At 47.7% G+C, this 25,059-nt stretch overlaps 2 protein-coding genes and 3 pseudogenes across 5 annotated transcripts in view; all 5 read left to right on the forward strand.

The window, feature by feature from the left end:
• LOC111931843 (UDP-glucuronosyltransferase 1A1-like) overlaps positions 1-22,756 on the forward strand; it is a 40,291-nt gene extending 17,535 nt beyond the window's left edge. The window contains exons 1-5 of one of the 4 annotated variants that reach the window (XM_023930558.2): positions 8,744-9,669; positions 18,685-18,816; positions 18,920-19,007; positions 19,738-19,957; positions 21,784-22,756. In XM_023930558.2, coding sequence (XP_023786326.1) covers positions 8,818-9,669; positions 18,685-18,816; positions 18,920-19,007; positions 19,738-19,957; positions 21,784-22,081 — 1,590 coding nt within the window. In that variant the 5' untranslated portion in view covers positions 8,744-8,817 and the 3' untranslated portion in view covers positions 22,082-22,756. Of the gene's footprint in view, positions 1-8,743; positions 9,670-13,162; positions 14,071-15,471; positions 16,351-18,684; positions 18,817-18,919; positions 19,008-19,737; positions 19,958-21,783 lie in introns of those variants that run through there. The other 3 variants (XM_023930563.2, XM_023930562.2, XM_086896670.1) reach the window with 3 other exon arrangements.
• LOC111931684 (UDP-glucuronosyltransferase 1A1 pseudogene) lies at positions 428-1,503 on the forward strand (annotated as a pseudogene).
• LOC111931844 (UDP-glucuronosyltransferase 1A1 pseudogene) lies at positions 2,600-3,828 on the forward strand (annotated as a pseudogene).
• On the forward strand, positions 4,930-5,987 carry LOC147652077 (UDP-glucuronosyltransferase 1A1-like). The gene is made up of 2 exons (XM_086897948.1): positions 4,930-5,880; positions 5,952-5,987. Exons 1-2 carry the CDS (start codon positions 5,029-5,031, stop codon positions 5,985-5,987), a joined length of 888 nt encoding a protein of 295 aa, XP_086754074.1. The 5' UTR covers positions 4,930-5,028.
• On the forward strand, positions 6,709-7,698 carry LOC147652078 (UDP-glucuronosyltransferase 1A1 pseudogene; annotated as a pseudogene).
• Positions 22,757-25,059: the final 2,303 nt, after the last annotated feature.

Genomic DNA, 25,059 nt, shown 5'->3' on the forward strand with positions numbered 1-25,059 from the left:
AGAAACCTGGCATCATCCTTCCACCACTTCTGTCTTGTCAGGCTGGAAACCATCTTAAAGAGCTGTTCCAGAGCTGCTGTGTGGTCTGGGCCTCCTAGAGATGAGTTTTCCAAGGAAGAGGCAACAGGCTTTGATTATGGGAAAGGAGAAGCCTCTGCTGGGCTGAATGGTGATGTGCATGTGACACATCTGCACGTGATACATCTGAACATGCAGAAGGTCCAGCCAAAGGGAAGGAATCCAAAGTACAGACCCAGAGTCACACCTGCCTCCTTCTTAAGGCTCTCTTAAGTGTTCCTCTGATAAAGACAGACAGGATAGATAGTTACCTGGTGATTCTATGGACTTGGCAGAAATCTCATGCTTTTGTCATATGCAACCTTTTATCATATCAGGGATTACACATTTACCACACTGCACATTAAATAACCATCCACAGTTGGGCTGTGGCACAAATCATTTGAGATCACGAAGCAGGGACTTGTGCTCCAGTGCAGTCAGGGATTTCCTTCCCTGGAGACACTCACCTGATCCCTGCAGGAATGGGCCTGGAGCTCAGGGCTTCTCCACCAGCTGTGGTCCTGCTCCTGTCCCTGCTGGGTCTGACTGCTGCTGGGAAGCTCCTGGTGGTGCCGGTGGACGGGAGCCACTGGCTCAGCATGCGGGAAGTGCTGGACATCCTGAGGCAGAAGGGACACGAGGTGGTTGTGGTGGCACCTGAAGTCTCCTTGCACATCAAGCCATCAAAGAACTTTGTGATGAAAATGTACTCGGTTCCCTACACAAAGGAGGAGATGGAGAAAGATTTCCAGGCATTATTTCACATTACATTTGAAGAAGGATCTTTTTTTGAAAGATTTGTTAAAGTATTTGAAGGCATGAAAAGAATCACTAAATTGGAGGTCTCCAGCTGTGAACATCTCCTGCAAAACAAAGAGCTCATCAGGTACCTTGAGGAGAGCAAGTTTGATGCTGTCCTTACAGACCCTATCCTACCTTGTGGAGCAATTCTGGCTGAGCATCTTTCCCTTCCTTCCATGTATTTCTTACGAGGAGTCCCATGTGGGTTAGATTTTGAAGCCACTCAGTGTCCCAATCCTCCTTCCTATGTGCCCAGGGTATTTACAGACAATACAGACCGCATGACCTTTCTCCAGCGGGTGAAGAACCTTCTCTTTGACATCCCAAATATTTTCCTCTGTGATTTTGTCTTTCAATCCTACTCAAAACTGGCTTCCGAGTTCCTGCGGCGGGAGGTGACTGTGCTGGATCTTTTACGCAAGGGCTCTGTTTGGCTCCTGAGGTTAGATTTTGTGCTTGACTACCCAAGGCCTTTGATGCCCAACATCATTCCAATTGGAGGAGTAAACTGTGCTCACAAGGAGCTACCACAGGTGGGTGCCACTGTTTTTAGTTCTGGCTCTGACGGACTTCTATGTTCAGGAGGGTGGAATTCTGTGTTGCAATAAGAATCCAGCTCCTGTTTAGGGTGAGTGAGGTGAATCCTCATGAAAGGAACTGTTTTTCCTCTCGCTTTCTTGCTGAATTTCCACTTCCTGTGTAGGCAACTGTTCCTTCTCACTTTGAAAGGATTCGCAGTTGAAGGGAATCATCAGGGTGTTCTTGTGGAGGTTTGTGCTGGGACGTTAATGCAACCAGCAAAGGGATTGTCAGAATTTGTGGACAGTAACACAAAATTTTGGATTCCTTTAATGACCAGTTCTAATGGGATGTCCCAGAGAACCTAAAAACTCTTTCCTGACTCCAAAGCCCAGCTCTGATGCCTGGGGCAGGTCTGATTTGACACATCCAGCATGGCTTGACCGGCACTGATGGTTTCTGTGCAGCTTTGCCCATGATACCAACTGCTCCAACATGATGTGTGTTTGGGTTCCCTGGGGTGCTACCAACAGCCCTGTGCACAGTTCCTCCTGGACAGCTTGCTGTTCTTCTCTGGGGGAGAGCCTGGAGAGTTGGGTGATTACTTTTGGTGCCCTGCCCTTTTCTTCATTCATGTTCCATAGGAGTTGTGTGGTGCAGGTTGGGATCACAAAGCCCAGTGTGTGACAATTCCACCCAGCTCCAAGTACAGAGGTAGCTGTGATACCTTACAGACATCCCCATGTACAGTGGGATTGGCCACGTGAGCATTCACACAACCCTGCCACTGCTGGACACCATTGGTGCTTTGTCAGTGACAAAAACAATGCCAGAAATAGGCATTGAAATGTTCTGTGGAAAGTCCCCCACAAAAAGTGTTTGTGAATCTGCTCAGAAACCTGGAATCATCTTTCCGTCTTCTCTGTCTTCTCAGTCTGGAAACTGTCTTAAAAGAGCTGTTCAACAGCTTTCATGGGGTCTGGGTCTCTGGGAGATGAGTCTTCCAAGAGAGAGGGAGAGGGGACTGTCCTTTCCTAGAGGGAAGAAGAATCTCAGCTGGTCTGAATAGTGATGTGCATGTCACACATCTCAGAATGTCCAGACAGAGAGAAGGAGTCCAAAGTACAAGTCCAGAGCCACCCCTTCCTACTTCCTAGGGCACTCTTAAGTGCTCCTCTAATAGAGATAGACGGGATAGATAGTTACCTGGTGATTCTATGGACTTGGCAGGAATCCCATGTTTGTTGTGCAGCCTTTTATCACACCAGTGATTACGTATTTACCACACTGCACATTAAATAGCCATCCATAGTTGGGCTGTGGCACAGATCATTTGAAAGTGTGGGCCAGGCACAGGTGAAGACACAGGTTTCCTTCCCTGGAGGCACTCACCTGATCCCTGCAGGAATGGGCCTGGAGCTCAGGGCTTCTCCACCAGCTGTGGTCCTGCTCCTGTCCCTGCTGGGTCTGGCTGCTGCTGGGAAGCTCCTGGTGGTGCCGGTGGATGGGAGCCACTGGCTGAGCATGCGGGAAGTGCTGGACATCCTGAGGCAGAAGGGACACGAGGTGGTTGTGGTGGCACCTGAAGTCTCCTTGCACATCAAGCCATCAAAGAACTTTGTGATGAAAATGTACTCGGTTCCCTACACAAAGGAGGAGATGGAGAAAGATTTCAAGGCATTCTTTCAGGTTTCATTTGAAGAGGGATCTTTTTTTGAAAGATTTTTTAAAGTATTTGAAAGTATGAAAAGAATCACTAAATTGGAGGTCTCCAGCTGTGAACATCTCCTGCAAAACAAAGAGCTCATCAGGTACCTTGAGGAGAGTAAGTCTGATGCTGTCCTTACAGACCCATTTCTACCCTGTGGGGCCATCCTGGCTGAGCATCTTTCCCTTCCTTCCATGTATTTCTTACGAGGAGTCCCATGTGGGTTAGATTTTGAAGCCACTCAGTGTCCCAGGCCCCCTTCCTATGTGCCCAGGATACTTACAGACCTTACAGACCACATGACCTTTCTCCAGCGGGTGAAGAATCTTCTCTTTGACATCCCAAATATTTTCCTCTGTGATTTTGTCTTTCAATCCTACTCAAAACTGGCTTCCGAGTTCCTGCGGCGGGAGGTGACTGTGCTGGATCTTTTACGCAAGGGCTCTGTTTGGCTCCTGAGGTTAGATTTTGTGCTTGACTACCCAAGGCCTTTGATGCCCAACATCATTCCAATTGGAGGAGTAAACTGTGCTCACAAGGAGCTACCACAGGTGGGTCTGGTTTTAATCCATGCCCTGATGGATTTCTGTGTTGAGGAGGGGGGAATTCTGTGTTATGATAAAAATCAAGTTCCTATTTTCTGCTGAGTGAGGTGAATCCTCATGACAGGAACTGTTTTTCTTTCTCTGTCTTCTGACTTTCCACTTCCTGTGTAGGCAGCTGTTCCTCCTGGGTTTTAAATGCTACTCAGTTTTAGGTAAACACCAGGGTCTTCTAATGAGGGTTTGTGGTGGGATGTTGATTGCACCAGCCATGAGGTTGTTGAAATCTGTGAATAGTAAGACTAAATGCTGGGTTCCTTTAATGAACAACTCCCATGGGTAGTCCCAGAAAAGCTTAACAATTCTTTTTTGATTGACAAGCCCAACCCTGATGCCTTGGAGCAGATCAGATTTGACACATCCATCATGGCTTGACTGGCACTGAGGGTTTGAGTGCAGCCTTGGTGATGATGCCAAGTTTTTGGGTTCCCTGGTATGCTGGCAAGAGCCCTGTACAGTTTTCTTCCTGGAGAGCCTCCTCTGCTGCTCCAGGAGAGAGCCTGGCAAGTTGGGTGAGTTCTTTTGGTGCTCTGACTTTCTCTTCAGTCCTGTCCCTTAGGACTGGTGTGATGTGGGCCGGGATCATGAAGCCTGTGACTATTCCACCCATCCCCAAGTGTGGAGGTGGCTGTGACATCTGACAGATATCCCCATGCACACCAGGATTTGCCACATGAGCATTCACACAGCCCCACCACTGCTGGACAGCATTGGTGCTTTGTCAGTGGCAAAAACAAAGCCAGAATTGGGTCCTGAATTGTTCTGTGGAAGGTCCCCCTCACAGAGTCCTCATAAATCTCTGTTCAGAAACCTGGTATCATCCTTCCATCTCTTCTGCCTTCTCATTCTAGAAACCATCTTAAAGAGCTGTTCCACAATTGCAGTGGGGTCTGGGTCACCCAGACATGAGTTTTCCAGGAGAGGGGGAGAGGAGACAGTCCTTGCCAGGGGAAAGGAGAAGCCTCTGCAGGTCTGAATGGTGATGTACATGTGACACATCTCCTACATGTGACACATCTCACACATGTGCAAAAGTCCGGCCAGAGGAAAGAAATCTGAAGGGCAGTCACAGAGCAACCCCTGCCTCCTTCCTAGGGCACTCTGGACTGTTCTTCTGATAGAGACAGATGGAGTTATCTGGTGATTCTATGGACTTGGCAGGAATCCCATGCTTGTTGTGCAGCCTTTTATCACACCAGTGATTACACATTTACCACCCAGCAAATAAAATAAGAATCCATAGTTGGGCTGTGGCACAGATCATTTGAAAGTGTGTAGCAGAAGCTGGTACTGCAGTAGGTTTCCTTCTCTGGAGGCACTCACCTGATCCCTGCAGGAATGGGCCTGGAGCTCAGGGCTTCTCCACCAGCTGTGGTCCTGCTCCTGTCCCTGCTGGGTCTGGCTGCTGCTGGGAAGCTCCTGGTGGTGCCAGTGGATGGGAGCCACTGGCTCAGCATGCGGGAAGTGCTGGACATCCTGAGGCAGAGGGGACATGAGGTGGTTGTGGTGGCACCTGAAGTCTCCTTGCACATCAAGCCATCAAAGAACTTTGTGATGAAAATATACTCGGTCCCCTTCACACAGGAAGAGATGGAAAAAGATTTCAAGGCATTTCTGCACACTTCATTTGAAGAAGGATCTTTTCTTGAAAGATTTCTTAAAGTGTTCGAACATATGAAAAGACTTGGTTATATGTCAGCCATCACCTGTGAACATCTCCTGCAAAACAAAGAGCTCATCAGGTACCTTGAGGAGAGCAAGTTTGATGCCCTTCTTACAGACCCTGTAGTACCTTGTGGGCTGATCTTGGCTGAGCATCTTTCCCTTCCTTCTGTGTATTTCTTACGAGGAGTCCCATGTGGGTTAGATTTTGAAGCCACTCAGTGTCCCAATCCTCCTTCCTATGTGCCCAGGGCATTTACACAACTTACAGACCGCATGACTTTTCTTCAGCGGGTGAAGAATCTACTCTTTGACACCCAAAACCTTTTCCTGTGTGATTTTGCCTTTGACCCATTCTCAAAATTGGCTTCCGAGTTCCTGCAGCGGGAGGTGACTGTGCAGGATCTCCTGCGCAAGGGCTCTGTTTGGCTCCTGAGGTTGGAATTTGTGCTCGACTATCCAAGACCCTTGATGCCCAACATCATTCCAATTGGGGGAGTACACTGTGCTCACAAGGGGCTTTCTCAGGTGGGTCACACTGTTATTAATTTGTGCTGTGATGGATTTCTTTCTCAGGAGGCTTCAATCTTGTGTTGCAGATGGGAATCGAGTACGCATTTCAGGCGGTTGGATGAATGCTCTTGAATTTTTCTCTCCCTTTCCATTTGTAGGCATCTGTGCTATACCTTCATCCTTATAATGTGTACTCTGCATTTGATTTTTTCATTTAATGTATCCAGAGCCATTTTGTGTAACGTTGTGTAACTTGGAACTCTCTTAGTGAGTGATGAATGAGTCTGTGGGGCTGACAAAGCCTTGCAGTCAGGTGCAATCCCTAATTAGCAAATTGCTGTTGTTGGGTCTGGTGTTTACTGAGAAACGCACCCCAGGCATCTGTCCTTGTTACCTCACTACGTCGTTCCTTGCCAATGAATTTTTCTGCTTCTTCACCCGGGTATTTCCAAAGATGGGATCTGGAAGAACATGGCAGGTTGGGAGATCTCAGGTAGAGAAGCAGCCTCTCTGTTTGCAGGCAGATCTAGGAAAATTTTAGCTTGGTGATGGCTTTGTGCAGTGTAACAGCAAATTTCAGAAGTCTCCAGGGGCTACAGTGACTTGGCAGATGGCACTCAAAGGAGACAAAAGTGCCAAAAGTTTTGTTTCAAAACACAAGGTGAGGGTGCATCCCCCACATTTATCAGCTACCTGAACTGTCCCCCACATTTTTCAGGTACCTGAACTGTGCTGCTGCTTATGCAGCCTTCAATCCCACCCGTGATTACACATTTACCACACAGCAGATAAAGCAAGGATATAAAAAGTTGGGCTGTGGCAGAGATCGCTTAAAAGCACAGAGCCAGTGCCAGTGCTCTGGTGCTGTGGCAGGTTTCCTCCCCTGGAGGCACTCACCTGATCCCTGCAGGAATGGCCTTGTGGCTCAGGGCTTCTCCACCAGCTGTGGTCCTGCTCCTGTCCCTGCTGGGTCTGGCTGCTGCTGGGAAGCTCCTGGTGGTGCCGGTGGACGGGAGCCACTGGCTGAGCATGCGGGAAGTGCTGGACATCCTGAGGCAGAAGGGACACGAGGTGGTTGTGGTGGCACCTGAAGTCTCCTTGCACATCAAACCATCAAAGACCTTTGTGATGAAAACGTACCCAGTGCCTTTCACGCAGGAAGAGATGGATGAAGTTTTCAAAGGGTCAATCACGGATTTGTTTAGAGGAGGATCTTTTCTGGAAAGAGTTATTAGGCAGTATCAACAGGCAAAGAAGACCTCAGCTATGTTCCTGGCCACCTGCACACACTTAATCCACAACAAGGAGCTCATCAAGTACCTCGAGGAGAGCAAGTTCGATGCTATCCTCACAGACCCTTTCCTACCTTGTGGGGCAATCCTTGCAGAGTATCTTTCCCTGCCTTCCGTGTATTTCCTGCTTCAAATTCCATGTGGTTTGGAATATCAAGCCACCCAGTGCCCCAATCCCCCCTCCTACGTCCCCAGAGTATTTACAGACCTCACAGACCGCATGACCTTTCTCCAGCGGGTGAAGAACATGCTCTATGACATCCCAAATTTTTTCCTCTGCGATGTTGTCTTCCAACCTTATGCAGAACTGGCTTCAGAATTCCTCAAGCGGGAGGTGACCGTGCCGGATCTCCTGCGCCAGGCTTCCATTTGGCTCATGAAGCTGGACTTTGTCTTGCACTTCCCAAAGCCCTTGATGCCCAACATGGTTTTGATTAGCGGAGTAAACTGTGCTTACAAGAAGCTAAGTCAGGTGGGTCACACTCTGTTTTCTCTTGTTGTTCTTGTGGGCTTTGGAAATCTCTAGGAAGCTGAAAGACATCTTTTGTTAGAAAGGTAGATTTCAAACTGGTTGTGTTTGGCAGAGAGGTGCCAGTTCTGGTGTCTGTGAAGGATTATCAGGGTGGAAACATGGAGAAAGTGCTGTATATGGAATTAGCTCTGGGAGACTCTCCATTGATACTGTGCCTCTGCTCCAACGTGCATTTGGATTGGAGTGGGTTCCTCAGAGCCTATTCTGTCAAGGCTGTTGATGTGATGCAAGGCACAATTTGAATTGAGGACATACTCATTTATCCTTTGGTCCAATCTGGCCGATTTCCTCCACAATTCTGTCTTCTTTCTTTCCTTTCATGCAGGATTTTCAATGCTTTGAATTATCATAGGCTCATCAAACCCTGCCATCTGAAAGGACATTTGAGTTTTCTGAGAACCTCCTCTCAAGACATGTCCAGTTAGGTCAGGATGTTCTTTTCTCTGTCTTGTCCAGTTTTAAGTGTCCCTATAATTTCTAATTTTTGGTAACTTTGTGTAACTTGGAACTCTCTTAGTGAGTGATGAATGAGTCTGTGGGGCTGACAGAGCCTTGCAGTCAGGTGCAATCCCTAATTAGCAAGTTGATGTAGTTGGGTCTGGTGTTTACTGAGAAATGCACCCCAGGCTTCTGTCCTTGATACCTCACTATATCTTTCTTTGCCGGTGAATTTTTCCACTTCTTCACCCAGGTATTTCCAAAGCTGGGATCTGGAAGAACATGGCAGGTTGGGAGATCTCAGGTAGAGAAGCAGCCTCTCTGCAGGCAGATCTAGGAAAATTTTAGCTTGGTGATGGCTGTGTGCAGCGTAACAGCAAATTTCAGAAGTCTCCAGGGGCTACAGTGACTTGGCAGATGGCACTCAAAGGAGACAAAAGTGCCAAAAGTTTTGTTTCAAAACATGAGGGTTATCTGGTGCATCCCTCGCATTTTTCAGGTACCTGAACTGTGCTGCTGGTTATGCAGCCTTTAATCCCACCCGTGATTACACATTTACCGCATGGCAAACAAAATAAGGTTCACAAGTTAAGCTGTGGCAGAGATCGCTTAAAAGCACAGAGCCAGTGCCAGTGCTCTGGTGCTGTGGCGGTTTCCTTCCCTGGAGGCACTCACCTGATCCCTGCAGGAATGGCCACGGGGCTCAGGGCTTCTCCACCAGCTGTGGTCCTGCTCCTGTCCCTGCTGGGTCTGGCTGCTGCTGGGAAGCTCCTGGTGGTGCCGGTGGACGGGAGCCACTGGCTGAGCATGCGGGAAGTGCTGGACATCCTGAGGCAGAAGGGACACGAGGTGGTTGTGGTGGCACCTGAAGTCTCCTTGCACATCAAACCATCAAAGACCTTTGTGATGAAAACGTACCCAGTGCCTTTCACGCAGGAAGAGATGGATGAAGTTTTCAAAGGGTCAATCACGGATTTGTTTAGAGGAGGATCTTTTCTGGAAAGAGTTATTAGGCAGTATCAACAGGTAAAGAAGACCTCAGCTATGTTCCTGGCCACCTGCACACACTTAATCCACAACAAGGAGCTCATCAAGTACCTCGAGGAGAGCAAGTTCGATGCTATCCTCACAGACCCTATCCTACCTTGTGGGGCAATCCTTGCAGAGTATCTTTCCCTGCCTTCCGTGTATTTCCTGCTTCAAATTCCATGTGGTTTGGAATATCAAGCCACCCAATGCCCCAATCCCCCCTCCTACGTCCCCAGAGTATTTACAGACCTCACAGACCGCATGACCTTTCTCCAGCGGGTGAAGAACATGCTCTATGACATCCCAAATTTTTTCCTCTGCGATGTTGTCTTCCAACCTTATGCAGAACTGGCTTCAGAATTCCTCAAGCGGGAGGTGACCGTGCCGGATCTCCTGCGCCAGGCTTCCATTTGGCTCATGAAGCTGGACTTTGTCTTGCACTTCCCAAAGCCCTTGATGCCCAACATGGTTTTGATTAGCGGAGTAAACTGTGCTTACAAGAAGCTAAGTCAGGTGGGTCACACTCTGTTTTCTCTTGTTGTTCTTGTGGGCTTTGGAAATCTCTAGGAAGCTGAAAGACATCTTTTGTTAGAAAGGTGGATTTCAAACTGGTTGTGTTTGGCAGAGAGGTGCCAGTTCTGGTGTCTGTGAAGGATTATCAGGGTGGAAACATGGAGAAAGTGCTGTATATGGAATTAGCCCTGGGAGACTCCTCACTGTTCCTGTGCCTCTGCTCCAAGGTAGCTTTGGTTTTGGAGCAGGCTGTTCATGTGGTGTAAGACACACTGATTTGAGGAGGTCTTCATTTATCCTCTGGCTGATTTCCTCTTTTTTTTTTTTTTCTTTCCCTTAAAGAAGAGTTCTCTGTGCTTTGAATTGTCATGTACTCATAAAACATTTTCATTTTCATCTGGAAGGTCATTTTAGGCCTCTCTGAGAGACTCCTATCAGAATATTTCCAGGTCAGGCTTTTCTTTTCTCTGTCTTGTCAAATCTTAAGTATCTCCTACAGTGAACACACCTTATTATATCTAATTAATCCCTGCCTCCAGTGTAAATCTTCAATGTTGCAGCTTGTGTTTTTTGCCTCTTATCCTGTCACTAAATCCTGTCACTGTCAATATAATTTTTTTCATTAACTTTTTGTCATCCCCTGCAGTCAAGCTGTAGTGTACCTATCCTTGTGGCATGGGCTTATCCCATTCCAGAGGCAAGACTTTGCATTTGCCTTTGCTGGCCTTCATGAGGCTTTCATAGGCTCATTCTTCCCGCTTGTATATCCCAGGCCAGTGATGCTACTTGGTTTAATTTTCATCCAGAATTGAAAAAAGAAAGTGTAAGTTACTTTATTCTTCTAAGATGAATGTTGGATTCAAGTCAGCCTTTTTTTTAATACATTTTCAAATAGATTTTGTGGTTTGCAGAGTATCCTCATAGATTCTATTTTTTAATAATAACTCTTCCTGTTGGGTTTTTCAGATATTAGCTTTACAAAATGCTGAGATAAGGCTGATATTTCAGAAAAAGCCCAATCTCACGCAGTAAAAACTGAGGATTTTTAAGAGGATTCAAACTCGGCACTCAGGCTAAAAAAGCAGAGATGGAATAAAGTGCACAGCTGAACCTAGGGAAAAAAATATGGCAGAGGTCTGTAAAATCTGGAAAAACATATCTAAAGGGGAGCTGATAGTTTCTCCCAATATTTGTCCTATGACTAACACTGAAATGCAGCAAGCTTAAAGCAAACAAAGCGGGGTGTTTTTTTCACACCCTGCCCCAAAAACCCCAATTCAGCCTCTAAAGAGCTGTAGATTTTCTTTTTTGTAGACTAACCCTCTGAATTTAAAAGGGATTTAGGGGGTTAATAAGAGGTACAGGCTGTCTGCCAGGGTTTATAGGCTTACAGGAGAGATAATCATGGGTTCCCTTAGCTAGAATATTTGCTGTACTGTTTCCAGCTTACAACCTTGGCACTCAATTCTGTACTTTTGCTTGACTTTCTCCTGCTATCTCACCTTTGGAAGGGGGCTGGACTTGTGGACTTCAGTCTCTGCACTCATAAACACGTGGAGTGTGTTCGCATGCTGATCAAAATCCAGTGTCACAACTTCTGTGAACTTTTGCTGAACTTTTCTGACCTTTTTTTTAAAAAAAACTTTTCTGAGCTTCTGGGCCTCAAGGGTTTGGGCTGAGGGGTTTTTTTTACCTCTTTTGTGTTATTTTATAGGGTTTTGTTTTAGTGTCTCGCAGATGATACACGTTTGGCTGAGATGTTAGCAGAACTGAACTAGGTGGGAGCGATTATGTACCAAATATGAGATTTGAGATGCCATTATGCAGGGTAAGAGTGTTTCTGCAACTCTGAGTTAACTACCTCAGTATGTACTGCCATCTTAAGGTTTGTTTAATGCTGCTTCACCTCATTATTTGAGATCTTTTTACCACAGAAATGTGGAAATGCATCCCTGGCAGGTGAGAATTCCTTCCTTCCACCTCCTGTAGTCTTTGGTCTTTCAATGCTGCCCCACTGCCAGCTGGAGCCACTGTTCTTCTTCAACAGCTGCAGAATAGGACTGCATCAAATCATGGAACTGTTAAGGCTGGAAAAGCCAGCTAAGATCACAGCCCAACCATTAATCCAGCACTGCCAGGTCTAAACTGTGTCCCCAACTGCCACATCCACACATTTTTTGAACGCTTCCAGGGATGGTGATTCCACCACTGCCCTGGACAGCCCCTTCTACTGTTTGAGAAACCTTTCCTTGAAGAAATTTTTCTTCATATCCAATCTAAATGTCCCCACTGATGTCTGAAATTCCTTCCTACTTAGTGCATTTTCCATAAACATTACAGTTCTTCTTGCTGGCTTTTAAGAACCCCTTTTCTTTAGTAGGCCACCTAGAGGACCTCCTCTCCAAATAAACTTTTTAGGACACACTTAGTCTTAGTCTTGGAATAACACTTAGGATGAGCCTTGGAGTGTATTTATCATGCTCAGGTGCTTTTGGCAAAGGTAGCCATTTCATCATTCAGATTTCCCATCATTCCTGGTCCAAGAGAACTCTTCCAGGCATGGAGAAACTGCTCAGAGTTCCCTCTGTTCAGGAGGGCTTGGTTGGGAGGGTCTAAAAGAATCTGTCTTCTCCAGCCAGCTCTTGTGCAGGTACCATTTCCGTATCTTGTATTGCTTTTGTAAACTTGCAAACTTTCGGCATCCAGCTTTTCCCTATCCATGAGGAATATGCAGGTGAGATCTGCTTGGGCAGGCCCTTCTGTCCACAAGGGTGGACTTCTACATACCACAGCAAGCCTTCTGAAATTTGAGAAAGGGACTGTTATTAAGAACTTTCAAACCAATTTGTCCCGTAACCTCTTTACCCTGAAATCCCATGGCCCCTCTTGAGCAAGAGCCACATATTCTGCTGCATCATTGCTTTTCAAAAAGATGTTTAGCCTCGAGCCATTCACCTACAAACTCTGGTGGCCCCGCTTGAGCACAGCCTGTGCTTTCTGCTGTATCACTGTTATGCTAAAAAGGTGAAAGGTGGTTGGTTAATGTGTTACCCGAACTTTGGTGACTCCGCTGTTCCACGTGCAGGCTCCTGCTTGCCACGGAGGACATTCTCTGTGAACTCCAGCCACCTTCCTGAGCAGACGCTGGGGGCTTAGGTCTTGTGTGTCAACAGTGCAATGCAATTATTCTGATAAAAACTCTGTGGAGCGGCCATAAATTTGATTCCTGGCTTGAATCTGGCCCAGGACATTTGAGTGCACAGTAGTGAGTCACTTGAAGCAACCCTGACACAGCAAAACCCCTCCATGAACAGCTGCTTTTTCTGTTGATTATTCTGAACAATTCGAGATAAATGCAGATAAAAGCACAAGGGCCTTGGTATCACTTTAATCAAGGCTTTTATCAGCAGTGTGGCCTTTGAACTCCAATAACCTGCATCATTTTGTAATGATAAACATTAAAGTCCATCACGATATAAATGAGGTACAAGCAGATTTTTCTTCATATGCTGCTGAACAACATAAGGAGGAGCAGCTCGTTTCTTTTCCTGCCCCACGACAGTTATGTGGAGGCACCAGGTACATGCTGGGCTTGTGATTTTCCTTGCTTTCTGGAGTCTGGCAGATGGTGGGAAGCTCTTGGTGATGCCTCAGGATGGAAGTCACTGGCTGAGCATGCGCATGGTCCTGGAGAAACTCTGGGAGAAGGGGCACGAAATTGTGGCCGTGGTTCCTGATGCTGCCTTGTTCTTGAAAAGCTCCCAGTCCTTCACCATCAAAACATATTCAGTGCCTTACACCCAGGAGTTTGTGGACCAATCCTACAATGAGCTGGGGGAAAGGAGCTTTGAGACCCTAAAGCTCTCAGTTTTACTCAGCAATATCTCAGAGCTGACCAACATGTTCTCTTCTGCTTGTCAGCACCTCTTATATGACAAAGAACTCATTAAGTACCTCCAGGACAGCAAATTCGATGCCATCATGATGGACCCTGTGCTGCCCTGTGGGCCAATTCTGGCTGAATATCTCTCCCTCCCCTCTGTGTACTTCATGCGTGGCCTTCCTTGTACCTTAGACTACAAAGCCATGCAGTCTCCCAGCCCTGCATCCTACGTGCCCAGGACTTTCTCATCCAATTCCGACCAAATGACATTCCCAGAGCGCGTGAAGAACTTCCTGATCGGGGTTTCAGAGCCTTTGCTTTGCCACCTGTTTTATTTGAAATACAAGAACTTGGCCTCCGAGTTTCTGCAGAGGGATGTAACCATGCAGGAGCTGTTCAGCCAAGCATCAGTTTTGCTGATGAGATACGACTTCGTTTTTGAGTATCCACGCCCCATCATGCCCAACATGGTCTATGTTGGGGGCATCAACTGTCAGGAAAAGAAGCCACTCTCAAAGGTTTGTCATTGCTTACCCTGAGGGTGGTGTTGGTGCTTGTTCCCCATGTGCTGTTTTTAAGTGTTTCCTATAGGGATATTTGTGCTTGAGGCAGGATGTGATCAAATCCCAGGATGGCATGGGAGTGGGAATTTTAGGCTTTGAGATGATCACAAGGCTTGCTGGAGGGTTTCTCTCCAGGAGAGCTTAGGTCGAGTTGTCACCATCACTTATGGCATGCTCTATATCCAGGTAAATGACAAAATAATTCTAGATTTAATATCCCTAAGGGATGTGGAATGCCAGTTAATTGCAAGAGACTTGATTGGACAAAAATTGGAAATACAGAATTAATTCTGTGGATATACCCAGGCACTTTTGCTGTGCCACTGAACATGAAGCTGAGTGAAGCACAGAACATCAGGGGAGGGGGTCAGGCTGGGTTTTAGGGTAAGGTTCTTTCCCCAGAGGGTGCTGGGGCACTGCCCAGGCTCCCCAGGGAATGGGCACAGCCCTGAGGCTGCCAGAGCTCCAGGAGTGTTTGGACAATGCTCCCAGGGACTCACAGGGTGGGAGTGTTGGGGTGTCTGTGCAGGGCCAGGGGTGATCCTTGTGAGTCAGGATATTCTAACGGAGTCTATTCCATGATTCCATGTGTGCCAACAGCCCAAAAATCGGGGTGTGCAAGGACAGCAGAGGGAGCTCTGTTGCCTCTGGATTTGTGCAAGAGCAGTGCAAGACAGCAAGTAAGAGGATGGTTGGGAAAGGAAGCCTTCAGGATTGTAACTACTGTCCCTTGTTCAGATTCCCCCCGTGCTGTGCAAATAGTGCTGATATCCCTGGTTCGTTCTGCTTTCAGACCATCCTGGTGTTGCAACAGCAGGAGTTATTGCTCAGCTTACAACACGTTTACTACAAGTAAACTCAAGGCTTTCACTTTGATAACTGCTGTGATAGAGCAACAAATCTGGAGATAAAACTTTACAACCCACTCTATATCAAACCTCTGTCAATCTTTGCTTCTTGGTTACGCTTCAGGGGCACAAAGCAATCCAAAGGTCAGATTTGAGCTGAGTTCCGTGTCCAATCAGTGCAGTGGACTCAAGGCAGGGGGTTGATCATTAACTGGATGTTAATGATATAGTGATTGCTGTGTCAGTCCCATTCATGGCTCTCATTCAGCCTCTCAGCCCCACAGGCTGTTGGTCACTCCCTCCCTCCTGGTGTCAATCCAAACATTCAACTTTACCTCACTCACTGACAGCCTTCCCTGCACACAGATTATAAACCCGATATTTACACACAGTTAAAAATTACCCCAATTTCTGCCTGTAAAACATTAAAAACCCACCTTAGTTAAAATTCAAGTGGGAAGCACCCCGTGATTTATTCCTCATCCCTGGCCACAGTTTCACTGCTGTTTAAAACTTCACTAGCAGCACAAGGGAAATGGTTTCTCCAAAGACAGGATTTCTTTCTCTTGCCTCTTGGGCTGTGTTTTTCCTGCTGCTGTGGACCTCTGGCAAAGGTGGGAAGCTCTTGGTCATACCCATCGATGGCAGCCACTGGCTCAGCATGCTCCCGGTCGTGGAGAAGCTCAGGGACAAGGGACATGAAATCGTGGTGGTTGCGCCAGAGATAAATTTGCGGATCCATTCATCCCCACTTTACACCTTGAAAACCTACTCTGTGTCCTACACCAAGGAGTTTGTGGAGGGAGAGTTTAAACAGATGGGCCACAGGAGTTTCACACCCCAGCCCTTCTTGGAAAAACTCTCCAAAATTGCCAATTTTACAAGCATGTTCTTGGATTCCTGCAAGCGTCTCCTGTCTGACAAAGAGCTGATCCAATACCTCGAGGGAAGCAAATTTGATGCCGTCTTTATGGATCCTTTCTTCCCATGCGGGCAGATCTTGGCGGAACATCTGTCCCTGTCCTCCGTGTACTTCCTGCGGGGGCTGCCATGCAGCCTGGAATTCCAGGCCACGATGTGTCCCAGCCCTCCTTCCTACATCCCGAGGTTCTTCACGCGTTCCACAGACCGCATGTCCTTCCAGCAGCGCCTGGGCAACCTCCTGGCCACCCTGGGCAGCTCCCTGGCCTGCTCTGTCCTTTATTCCCCCTATGATCCCTTGATCCGCCAGTTCCTGCGGCGGGAGGCGACCGTGCCCGAGCTGTTCAGCCACGCCGCTGTTTGGCTCATGAAATACGACTTTGCCTTTGAGTACCCCAGGCCCCTCATGCCCAACATGGTCTTGGTCGGAGGCATAGGCTGCACTCGGGAAAACAAACTATCCCAGGTTAGTTCCCGGCTTTTTCCTCCTCGGGTTTAGCTGTGGGTGCGCTGTGAGCTCTCTCCAGGAGATGGAGCTCCCAGGCTGGAATAAATGATGCCAGGTGAAAGTGACTGGGAATGCATTTTGCACCGCTGCATCCCTTGAGCAACGAAGGGAAAGTTACTTTGTGGGACACCTCAGCATTCCCCGTCAAACCAGCACAAAAAAAAAAAAAAAAAGGGCTTTTTCTTTTCCAATTCTTCCTGTTTCCATTCCCCTTTCCTTTTTCCTACAACAGCTACAGCTTCCTTAAGAGGCACAGTGGAGTGACAGCTCCCATCTATACTCTCTCTGGTCAGGACAGAACCTGAGGGAACGGCTGGAGCTGTGTCAGGGCAGGGTCAGGCTGGATTTAGGGAAAGGTTCTTCCCCCAGAGGCTGCTGGCACTGCCCAGGCTCCCCAGGGAATGGGCACAGCCCCGAGGCTGCCAGAGCTCCAGGAGAGCTTGGAAAGGGATGCCCAGGGTGGGAGTGTTGGGGTGTCTGTGCAGGGCCAGGGGCTGGACTCTTGTTGGATTCTTGTGGGTCCCTTCCAACTGAGGATGTTCCATGAACTTCAGACAGTTCAGGCAGACCCGAATGAAATTCCTGCCACCAGTGAAGCAACACTTCTGCCAGTTTTATGTAAAATACTCTGCACTGTATCTGTATTTTGCTTCAACTGTGCCTCAGTTGAATCCCATCCTCAGTATGGGATATCTTCCACTTTCCATTAATAAATCCTGTTAATTCTCTTATTTTTCCATGAATCTCCACTGCAGATATTTCATAAAAGTATGAACAGGTGCTGATTAAAAACCACTACTAGAATAATCAGCATATCCCCAAAGCAGGGCTGCAAAGAGTTTCCTCATAGTAGAACTTCTGAGCAGAAAGTTGGCCTATGGAATTCAAAAAGACCTAAAAAACAAAGTAAAACCGATGTCCCACAGAATATAAATAGGATTAAATATGCCTCAAGACAGCCAGAAAAATATGGAAAAGAGCATAAACTGACAGTCTCTGTTGTCCCTGCCCATGGCAGGGGGGTTGGAATGAGACAATTTTTAAAGCCCCTTCCAACCCAAAGCATTCTGTGGTTCTCTGGTTATCCCCTCAGATCCCAGAGATAACATGGCAATTGCCAGACTTACAGGAACATTTAGTTCATTGTATTCCCCTTATTTAACTCTGATGCCTGCAAAAATTTCCTCCAGTTTTGCGTTTCCTTCCTTGGCTCGACCAAACATTTTTTCTATTTCAAAGAATATTTGCTCCAGCCTTGGGCTGTTTTTTTCTGCTTCATTGGAATCCTTTTGTTCCTGGATTCCAGTGCTAAATCTTCTTTTATTTAAATCACTCAAACAAAAGAGAGACAAAACTGGCAGCAGTTCAGTGTTATCATACCCAAAGCAGATACAATAAATCAAGATACTAGAAATTTGAGTTGCCTGCTGTCAGGACCCTCTTCTAGGATTTTAATTCTCTCTTGTAGCTGCGTGGCCTGAAAAGAAGAACATCAACTCTGAATCCAGGCTTGGGTTAAACGTGCCTGTTTTTACTTCCCCAAGACTCATTTTCTTCAGGATCATAGAGCAGGTTGGGGTGGAAGGGACATTGAAGCCCATCCAGTCCCACCACCTAACCATGGGCAGGGACATCTTCCACTAGCCCAGGTGGCTCCAAGCCCCATCCATCCTCCCCTTGAACACTTCCAGGGATCCAGGGGCAGCCACAGCTTCTCTGGGCAGCCTTTTCCATGGCCTCACCACCCTCACAGAGAAAAATTTCTTCCTGATATCTAACACAAATTTCCTCTCTTTTGGTTCAAACCCATTACTCCCTGTCCTGTCACTGCTGTTCCTCATGAAGAGTCTCTCTCCAGCTTCCTTCTGGGCTTCTTCAGGCACTGGAAAGGGGCTCTGAGGTCTCCACACAAAAATCTTCTCTGCTGCAGGCTGAACAGCCCCCATGTCCCAGCCTGTCCCCTTAGGGGAGGTGGTCCTGTCTCCTTGTCAGCTCCATGGTTCTCCTTTGGAATTGCTCCAACAGTCCCATGTCCTTCTCATGCTGGATGACCCTGGAGCTGGATGCAGGATTCCAGGTCTCAGGAGATGGGGAGAATCCCTTCCCTGGATCTGCTGGCTGTGCTGCTTTGGATGCAGAACTGTCAATAAGAACTCATTTTCTTGGTCCTAACTTTGTTGTGCTCTCTGCTTGCTCTCTTCCCTTTCCAGAGAGTTTTGTGGGAATGTGGCAGCAATTCCATCCTCTGACAAGAGAAAGGGCTTTGACTAAAGGTTTGCTTTCTTTTGGCAGGAATTTGAAGCCATGGTCAATGCCTCTGGAGAACATGGCATCGTTGTCTTCTCACTGGGCTCCATGGTGTCCGAGATTCCCATGAAGAAAGCCATGGAAATCGCAGAGGCCTTGGGAACAGTCCCTCAGACGGTACCAGTTTCCTCTTCCCCTTCCAGCAGAGCAGATCCACACTGTTCCCTCCTTCCTCCCTTCTCCTGCTGGGATCTGACGTGGGCTTTACTTCCCTTGCCAGGTCTTTTGGCGCTACACAGGCAAGGCACCCCCCAACCTGCCCAGCAATGTGAAGCTCGTCAAGTGGCTGCCTCAGAACGACCTCCTGGGTAGGTCTGACACAGCAGGGTGGTGCTGGTACTCCAGGGCTACTGCTGTGAGGCCCCAAGGGCATCATCTGTGTGTCAGGTGTGAGTTACCATCCCCTGACCCACCACTGTGGGGCACAAACCTTCCTTGCAGCCTTGGCTCTTGGAGCCAGGGCTCGTCCTTTAGGAACTCGGCTGGGAATTGCCGAATTATGAAATGACTCTGTTTGAAAAGGTTTTCCAACACTTTAGTACCAGGCAAAAATGGGATAAAGATAAAAATCTTTATCTCTGACTAAGCAGCCTCAACACCCAGCTGTGTTTTTGTCCCCTCTTCTGGCCTGAAAAAGAAACTTCATGGTCCTCAAGGGAGCACTTCCAGGCAGGTCTTTGGGCTTTTAAAGTGGTGGAATTGTTGTCAGGAGAGCATTTGTTGGTAACAGAACAGGTTCAGCTGTGAGAGACCTTCACTGCCGTGGATGAGATGGTGAAAAACTGATTGGTGATAACATCCTTTTTAACCTCTCCTGGCTCTGGTTTCATCCTAAATTTGGAGGATCACCCAAAACCAAGACAGAGGTCTACAGCGTTCCAATCTCTAAGTCTGGTCATGAGGGACGATGCTCACAACAGCCCCACATCCTTGATTTATCCCACCCACGGCCCCTTTTTGCACGCGTTTTTCCCCAGGGACGTGTTGCTGGGAGTCAGTAATTCTGGGAGCTAAGCAAGCCTGTGTTTCCCTCCACAGCACACCCCAAGACTCGTGCCTTTATCACCCACGGAGGCTCCCATGGTGTTTATGAGGGAATATGCAATGCAGTGCCCATGGTGCTGATGCCTCTGTTTGGGGACCAGATGGACAACGCCAAGCGAGTGGAGTCCCGGGGAGCGGGGCTGACCCTGAACATCCTGGAGATGACCTCCAACGACATTTCCACCGCCCTGAAAGCAGTGATCAACGAGAAAAAGTCAGTACCAGAGGCACAGCCTCCCCCCTCCTTACTGTGTGGCCCCAGCACCTTCACTTCCAGCTTAACACAGTGTTTTTCTCTCCCTAAATGGCTTCTTTTGTCAAAGGTGTGGATTTGGTAGCAGCTGCTTCCATGGAGAAGCTGATGCTCACCCTGGGTTAACTTCAGGCTGTCCCCTGGGGAGGGGAAGTGGAGAAGTGGCTGAGAAGGGAGGATGCAGGGAGCAGAGGACATGGGCTATGAGTCCCAAGTTGACAAAAAAGTGTGTCACCTTCTTAAAGTCAAGGCAGTGACAGAGAGAAGATGTCTCAGTGACAGAGAGGGCTTTGACACAAGCGGCAGACAGCTTTTGTTCCCAACCCTATGGTCACACAAGTCAATGGGGAGCCTGAAAAGGGTTTATCAAACATATTTATCACTCATTTATCTTACAGGTGAGTTTTCTCAGGTCTTTCCCACCCCCCACCCCCTCCCCCTCAGTGCTCATGAGGAATTCTGTGAGCACAGAGAGCTGCTTGCTTGGCTCAGCAAGGCTGGACAATCCCAGCATGGAGCAGGAGGAAGATGCAGGGATGCACTGAGGAAGCCCAGGGAACATCACAGCATGCCCAAGGGGTTTAAAGGCAGCACAGAGATTTCTTTCAGACATAAGAGCTCTTCCCTGCTCCCATTTGAGGATGCTAAGGACTAAGAAACTCCACCATGTTCCTGAGAAAGAGCAGCTTATTGACATTGTTTCCTGGCCAACTTCCCATTTTTTATGGCAGCAACAGATATACTATACTATATCTAATAGTATAGTATATACTAATACTATACTAACAGAAACAACAATGATAATGCAGCTGGAGAAGCTGCATTATTTTATGCAGCTTTTTTTAACCCCATTATTCAGCCAGAGACCTTCACCCCAGAGATTTTGCAGAAAGCCCAAACCAAGCTTTCCCTCTTTTTTTTTTATTTTTTTTTATTTTATTTTATTTTATTTTATTTTATTTTATTTTATTTTATTTTATTTTATTTTATTTTATTTTATTTTATTTTATTTTATTTTATTTTTTTATTTTTGTCATTGGAAACAGCACTTTCCTGGGCCTGTAACTTTGCCATTGTCCTTCTCAAGGGGCTCAGTAGCACAAGAGCCCAGAGAAGCTGTGGCTGCCCCATCCCTGGAAGTGTCCTGGATGGGGTTTGGAGCAACCTGGCCTGGTGGAAGGTGTCCCTGCCCATGAGGGACAAGCTTTAAGGTCCTTCCAGCCCACCCCACCCTGTGATACTGATGCCTTGGAGTGGCTACCTAGAACAAAGGTGAGACAAGATTAGCAGAATAAAGTGGGTATTTATGTTTCTCTGGTCCAAGGGTTTTCCAGAAGCCTTTCTTCTCCCATCTGGGGTGCCAGAAAACTGATGCCTTGGAGTGGCTACCTAGAAGAGAGGCTAGACAAGATTAAGAGGATAAAATGTAGGTATTTATTAAAAGCCTTCCATAGGTACACATTGGCACCCAAGATGGACAATGGTCACGAGTTTCTCAGACCATTTTTAGTTTGATCCATTTGCATGTCAGGGGTTAATCCTCCAACTACAGCTTCAGGTAATGAAGTCATTTACCCCCAGTTTGCTCCCGTCCCAATTCACTGTTGTTTGCATTTTGTGCCCTTGAGTCCCAGGCCTAGAAGGGATTGTTTTGTCTGAATACAACGGCAGAGCAGCCACTGACAAGCTGTGGAGTTCTGGAGTTACCCCCTAAAGCAGTAGAGGATTTAACAAACGGTAAAACCCTAAGGCATCAATCCCACGTCTGAACGCCTTCTCCTCGGCAGGTACAAGGAGAACATCCAGCGCCTCTCGGACCTGCACCTGGACAGGCCCATCCACCCGCTGGACCTGGCCGTGCACTGGGTGGAGTTTGTGATGAGGCACAAGGGGGCCCCTCACCTGCGCCCCGCCGCCCACGACCTCAACTGGGTGCAGTACCACTCGCTGGACGTCATCGCCTTCCTGGCCGCCGTCACGCTCCTCTCCCTCTTCATCTCCTTCAAGTGCTGCCTGTGCTGCTGCCGCAGGTGCTTCTGCAAGAAGGGCAGGACGGGGAAGCCCACCAAAGCCAAGTCCCAGTAGCTCCCCACGGTGGTGGGTGACAAAGCTCCTGCTCCAGACCCGCAGCGGGGTCGGAGAATAGCGCAAATTTCACTGCAATAAATTAAACACTATGATTTTCAGCTGAGGGATGATAGGGATCCTTGGCTGGTCCCACTGATCTAATTTTGGCCTTTTAATTAAGAATGGGTGGTTAAAAATGCCTCGCGTAGGAGTGCTGCAGTCGCTTGGGAATGTCTGAGTCTGAAATCCCCTGTCAGTGTGCAGAGGGGACTCTCAGTGACTTTTTCTTTTAACCTCTACCTGCAGCAGAGGTATGTAGGGATTTTGGAGGACTTTAGGAGCACCATCTGGTCAGATTTCTGTTTGAAATCTCTGCATGGCTGCTGTTGTAAAAGAGGCAAATATTTTACAGTCACAGCTCCTGTCACACAAACCAAGCTTGATGCACATCTTCGTGAGTGCAAACCCTGAACAAAACCAAGGTTTCTGGCAGGGAAGCTGCTGGAAAACCACTGGGGTTTCCCCCAAACTCCCCATCAGGCAGGTGTGCTGTATCTGGAGCTCACCTGCTGCTGAGATCTTTGTAAGCATTCTTTATCAACCCCCACAGCTGATTTGTTCTTTGTAAGTGATGCTCAGGGAAAGACCCCAAAAGCCCAGCCCTATAAATAAACCCCAAATACCAAAAATAAAGGCTGCTGTGTTTTCTGTCTTGAGAGTTGTGGGGGGAGGGATACTTGTTTGTACACAGAAAAACCTGGAGAAGGGAGAGATTCAAAAAAAAATCCCCTTCGTTCCTGTCCTTGCTTCCTGGTGACTTGGTCCTTGCTGAGAGGTGACATCCTGGGGCTGCCACAGCTCCCAGATAAATATTCTGGGCTCTGAACTGGGCTATCCCGGGTACCTGCTGCTGCTCTTTTCTCTGGCTGTTTGGAAAAGCAGGGATTTCAGAGGAAGCTCAAGGCGATCTCTGTCCTCAGCCTGTCCTCACTGCAGTGCCCAAACCTCCTGGACACCCACCCTGCCCACAACCTGTCCAGCACTTCCCTTTCCCTGCTCCTGCCACCACAAACAGAAGGAAACCTTTCTTTGGGGTGTGCAGACTCCCCACGGTGTGTGAGGGCTGCCCTGCTTGGGAAATGCAGCCCCTGCAGCTCCAGACATTCCTGAGGTGACAGCTCCGGCTGTTCCTGGGGCTCTGGTGACAGCAGTGCAGCTGGAGAGGAGACCCTGGGTGACCTCTCTGGGCTGTCACAGCACAGCCACGCTGGCTCCAGTCCCCTCTGAGCATCCCAGCAGTGTCCAGGGCCAAAAAAAATCCCACTCCAAAATGTCCTTGAGGAGAAGTTCTCCGAGTGCCCTGCTGCAAGCTGGCTCTGCATCAACCCAGTGACTTTCTCTGTGTGGACAAGGGGAAAACTCTTTGATTGCAGATCAGAGGAGCACAGCTGAGGAAAAATATATAAAAACATCCCAACCCCTTCGTGGAGGGGAAGTAAAACTTAAAGGAAGGAAGTGTCACAATGCCCATCCCATGACTTATTTCATTTCAGAAATACTTCTGACACAGCCAAAGAAAAACAGCTGCAGAATCCAGGAACCCTCCTCTTCTTCCTCCCTTCGCCCTCCTCACCCTCACTGCTTTATCCTGCCCTTCATTCTCCCTTGAGAAGGAATGCCCAGGGCCAGGGCTGGACAAGCGTCCCTGTGCCCAGCAGAGGACACTCTGGGATCACCCACAGGCAGGAGCAGGGAAAAGCCACCCTTCCCACCAAGCCAGCACAGCCTCCCAAATTCCACCCCAGGACACCCAGAATCCCCATCAGTCTCCTAAAATCCATCCACAAATCCCGGAATTTCCCTAAAATCTGCCCCAGCACTCCCAAAATTTACCTGGGGACCACAAAACTTCAACCAAGGACCCCCAAAATCCTTAAAAATCCCCTAAAATCCACAATTTCTCACCCAAAACCTCTTAATAATCCTTCTAATTTTCTCCAGTTTTACCTAAATATTCCCAGGTGCTTCCCTTATTTTTGGGGGGTTTCCAGACCCCCGAAATCCCATAAAAATCCCCTTAAAAATAAAATAAAAAAATTCAAAAAACATTTAAAAATAATCCAGAAAAGATCCTGAAAAATTCCCCCCAAAATCCCAAAATTTCTTTCCCTTTCCCCAGATTTTTCCCAACATTTTTCCAGACTCCTCCTCAATTTTGGGTGGTCTCAGACTCCAAAATAATATTAAGCCATTCAAAAACCCTCAAAAAAACATTAAAAAAAAATCACAAAAGTCCTCAAAAAATCCCTTAAAATGTCCTTAAAAATTCCCAAGTTTTTCCTAACCTTCCCAAATATTTCTCAAATTTTCCCAGACCACTCCCTAAATTTTTGGGTGCCCCTGAAGCCCCTAAATCTTATAAAAATCCGATTTAAAATGCCAAAAAATCCACCCAAAAGAATCCTTTTTTTAAAACAAAAAAGGCCAAAAAAAATCCAAAAAAGTTTGGGGAAAAAATCCTCCAAATCCCCTAAATTTTTCTGGAATGTTTCCCAAATATTTTTTTTTAAATTCCCAGGTGGGTAGCTGGAACTCCACAAGGATTTATTTATCTCCCACCCCCGCCAGATGCTCCTGGAACATGGACTCTGCTGCCATGAGAGGATTTCCAGAGCCAGGTAGAAGCCAAAGCATTTGGGACAAGGAAGGAGCTGGATCACCACCAGAGCTCGGGCCCCCAAACCTGCCCACGGGAAGGGTTAATCAGGGGATGATGTCCCCTCTTATTGCCCCTTAGCTGGGGGCCAGAGCCAAAAAAACAGGGCAGAGCTTCCAGCCTGGCTTCCCTCACTGGGAGATGGAGAAATCCACAGCCACAGCCCAGCCAAAAGCAACAGAGCTGAGACTGGGACACTTCCCAAAAGGGGAAACTGAGGCAGGGCCAACCATTGCTCCTCTCCCCAAGCTCCCCAGGCACCGCAGGCTGGGCTTTTCCT

Source organism: Cyanistes caeruleus, chromosome 7 (assembly GCF_971803275.1).
Source record: "Cyanistes caeruleus chromosome 7, bCyaCae1.hap1.1, whole genome shotgun sequence".
In the NCBI taxonomy this organism is placed as follows: Eukaryota; Metazoa; Chordata; class Aves; order Passeriformes; family Paridae; genus Cyanistes; species Cyanistes caeruleus.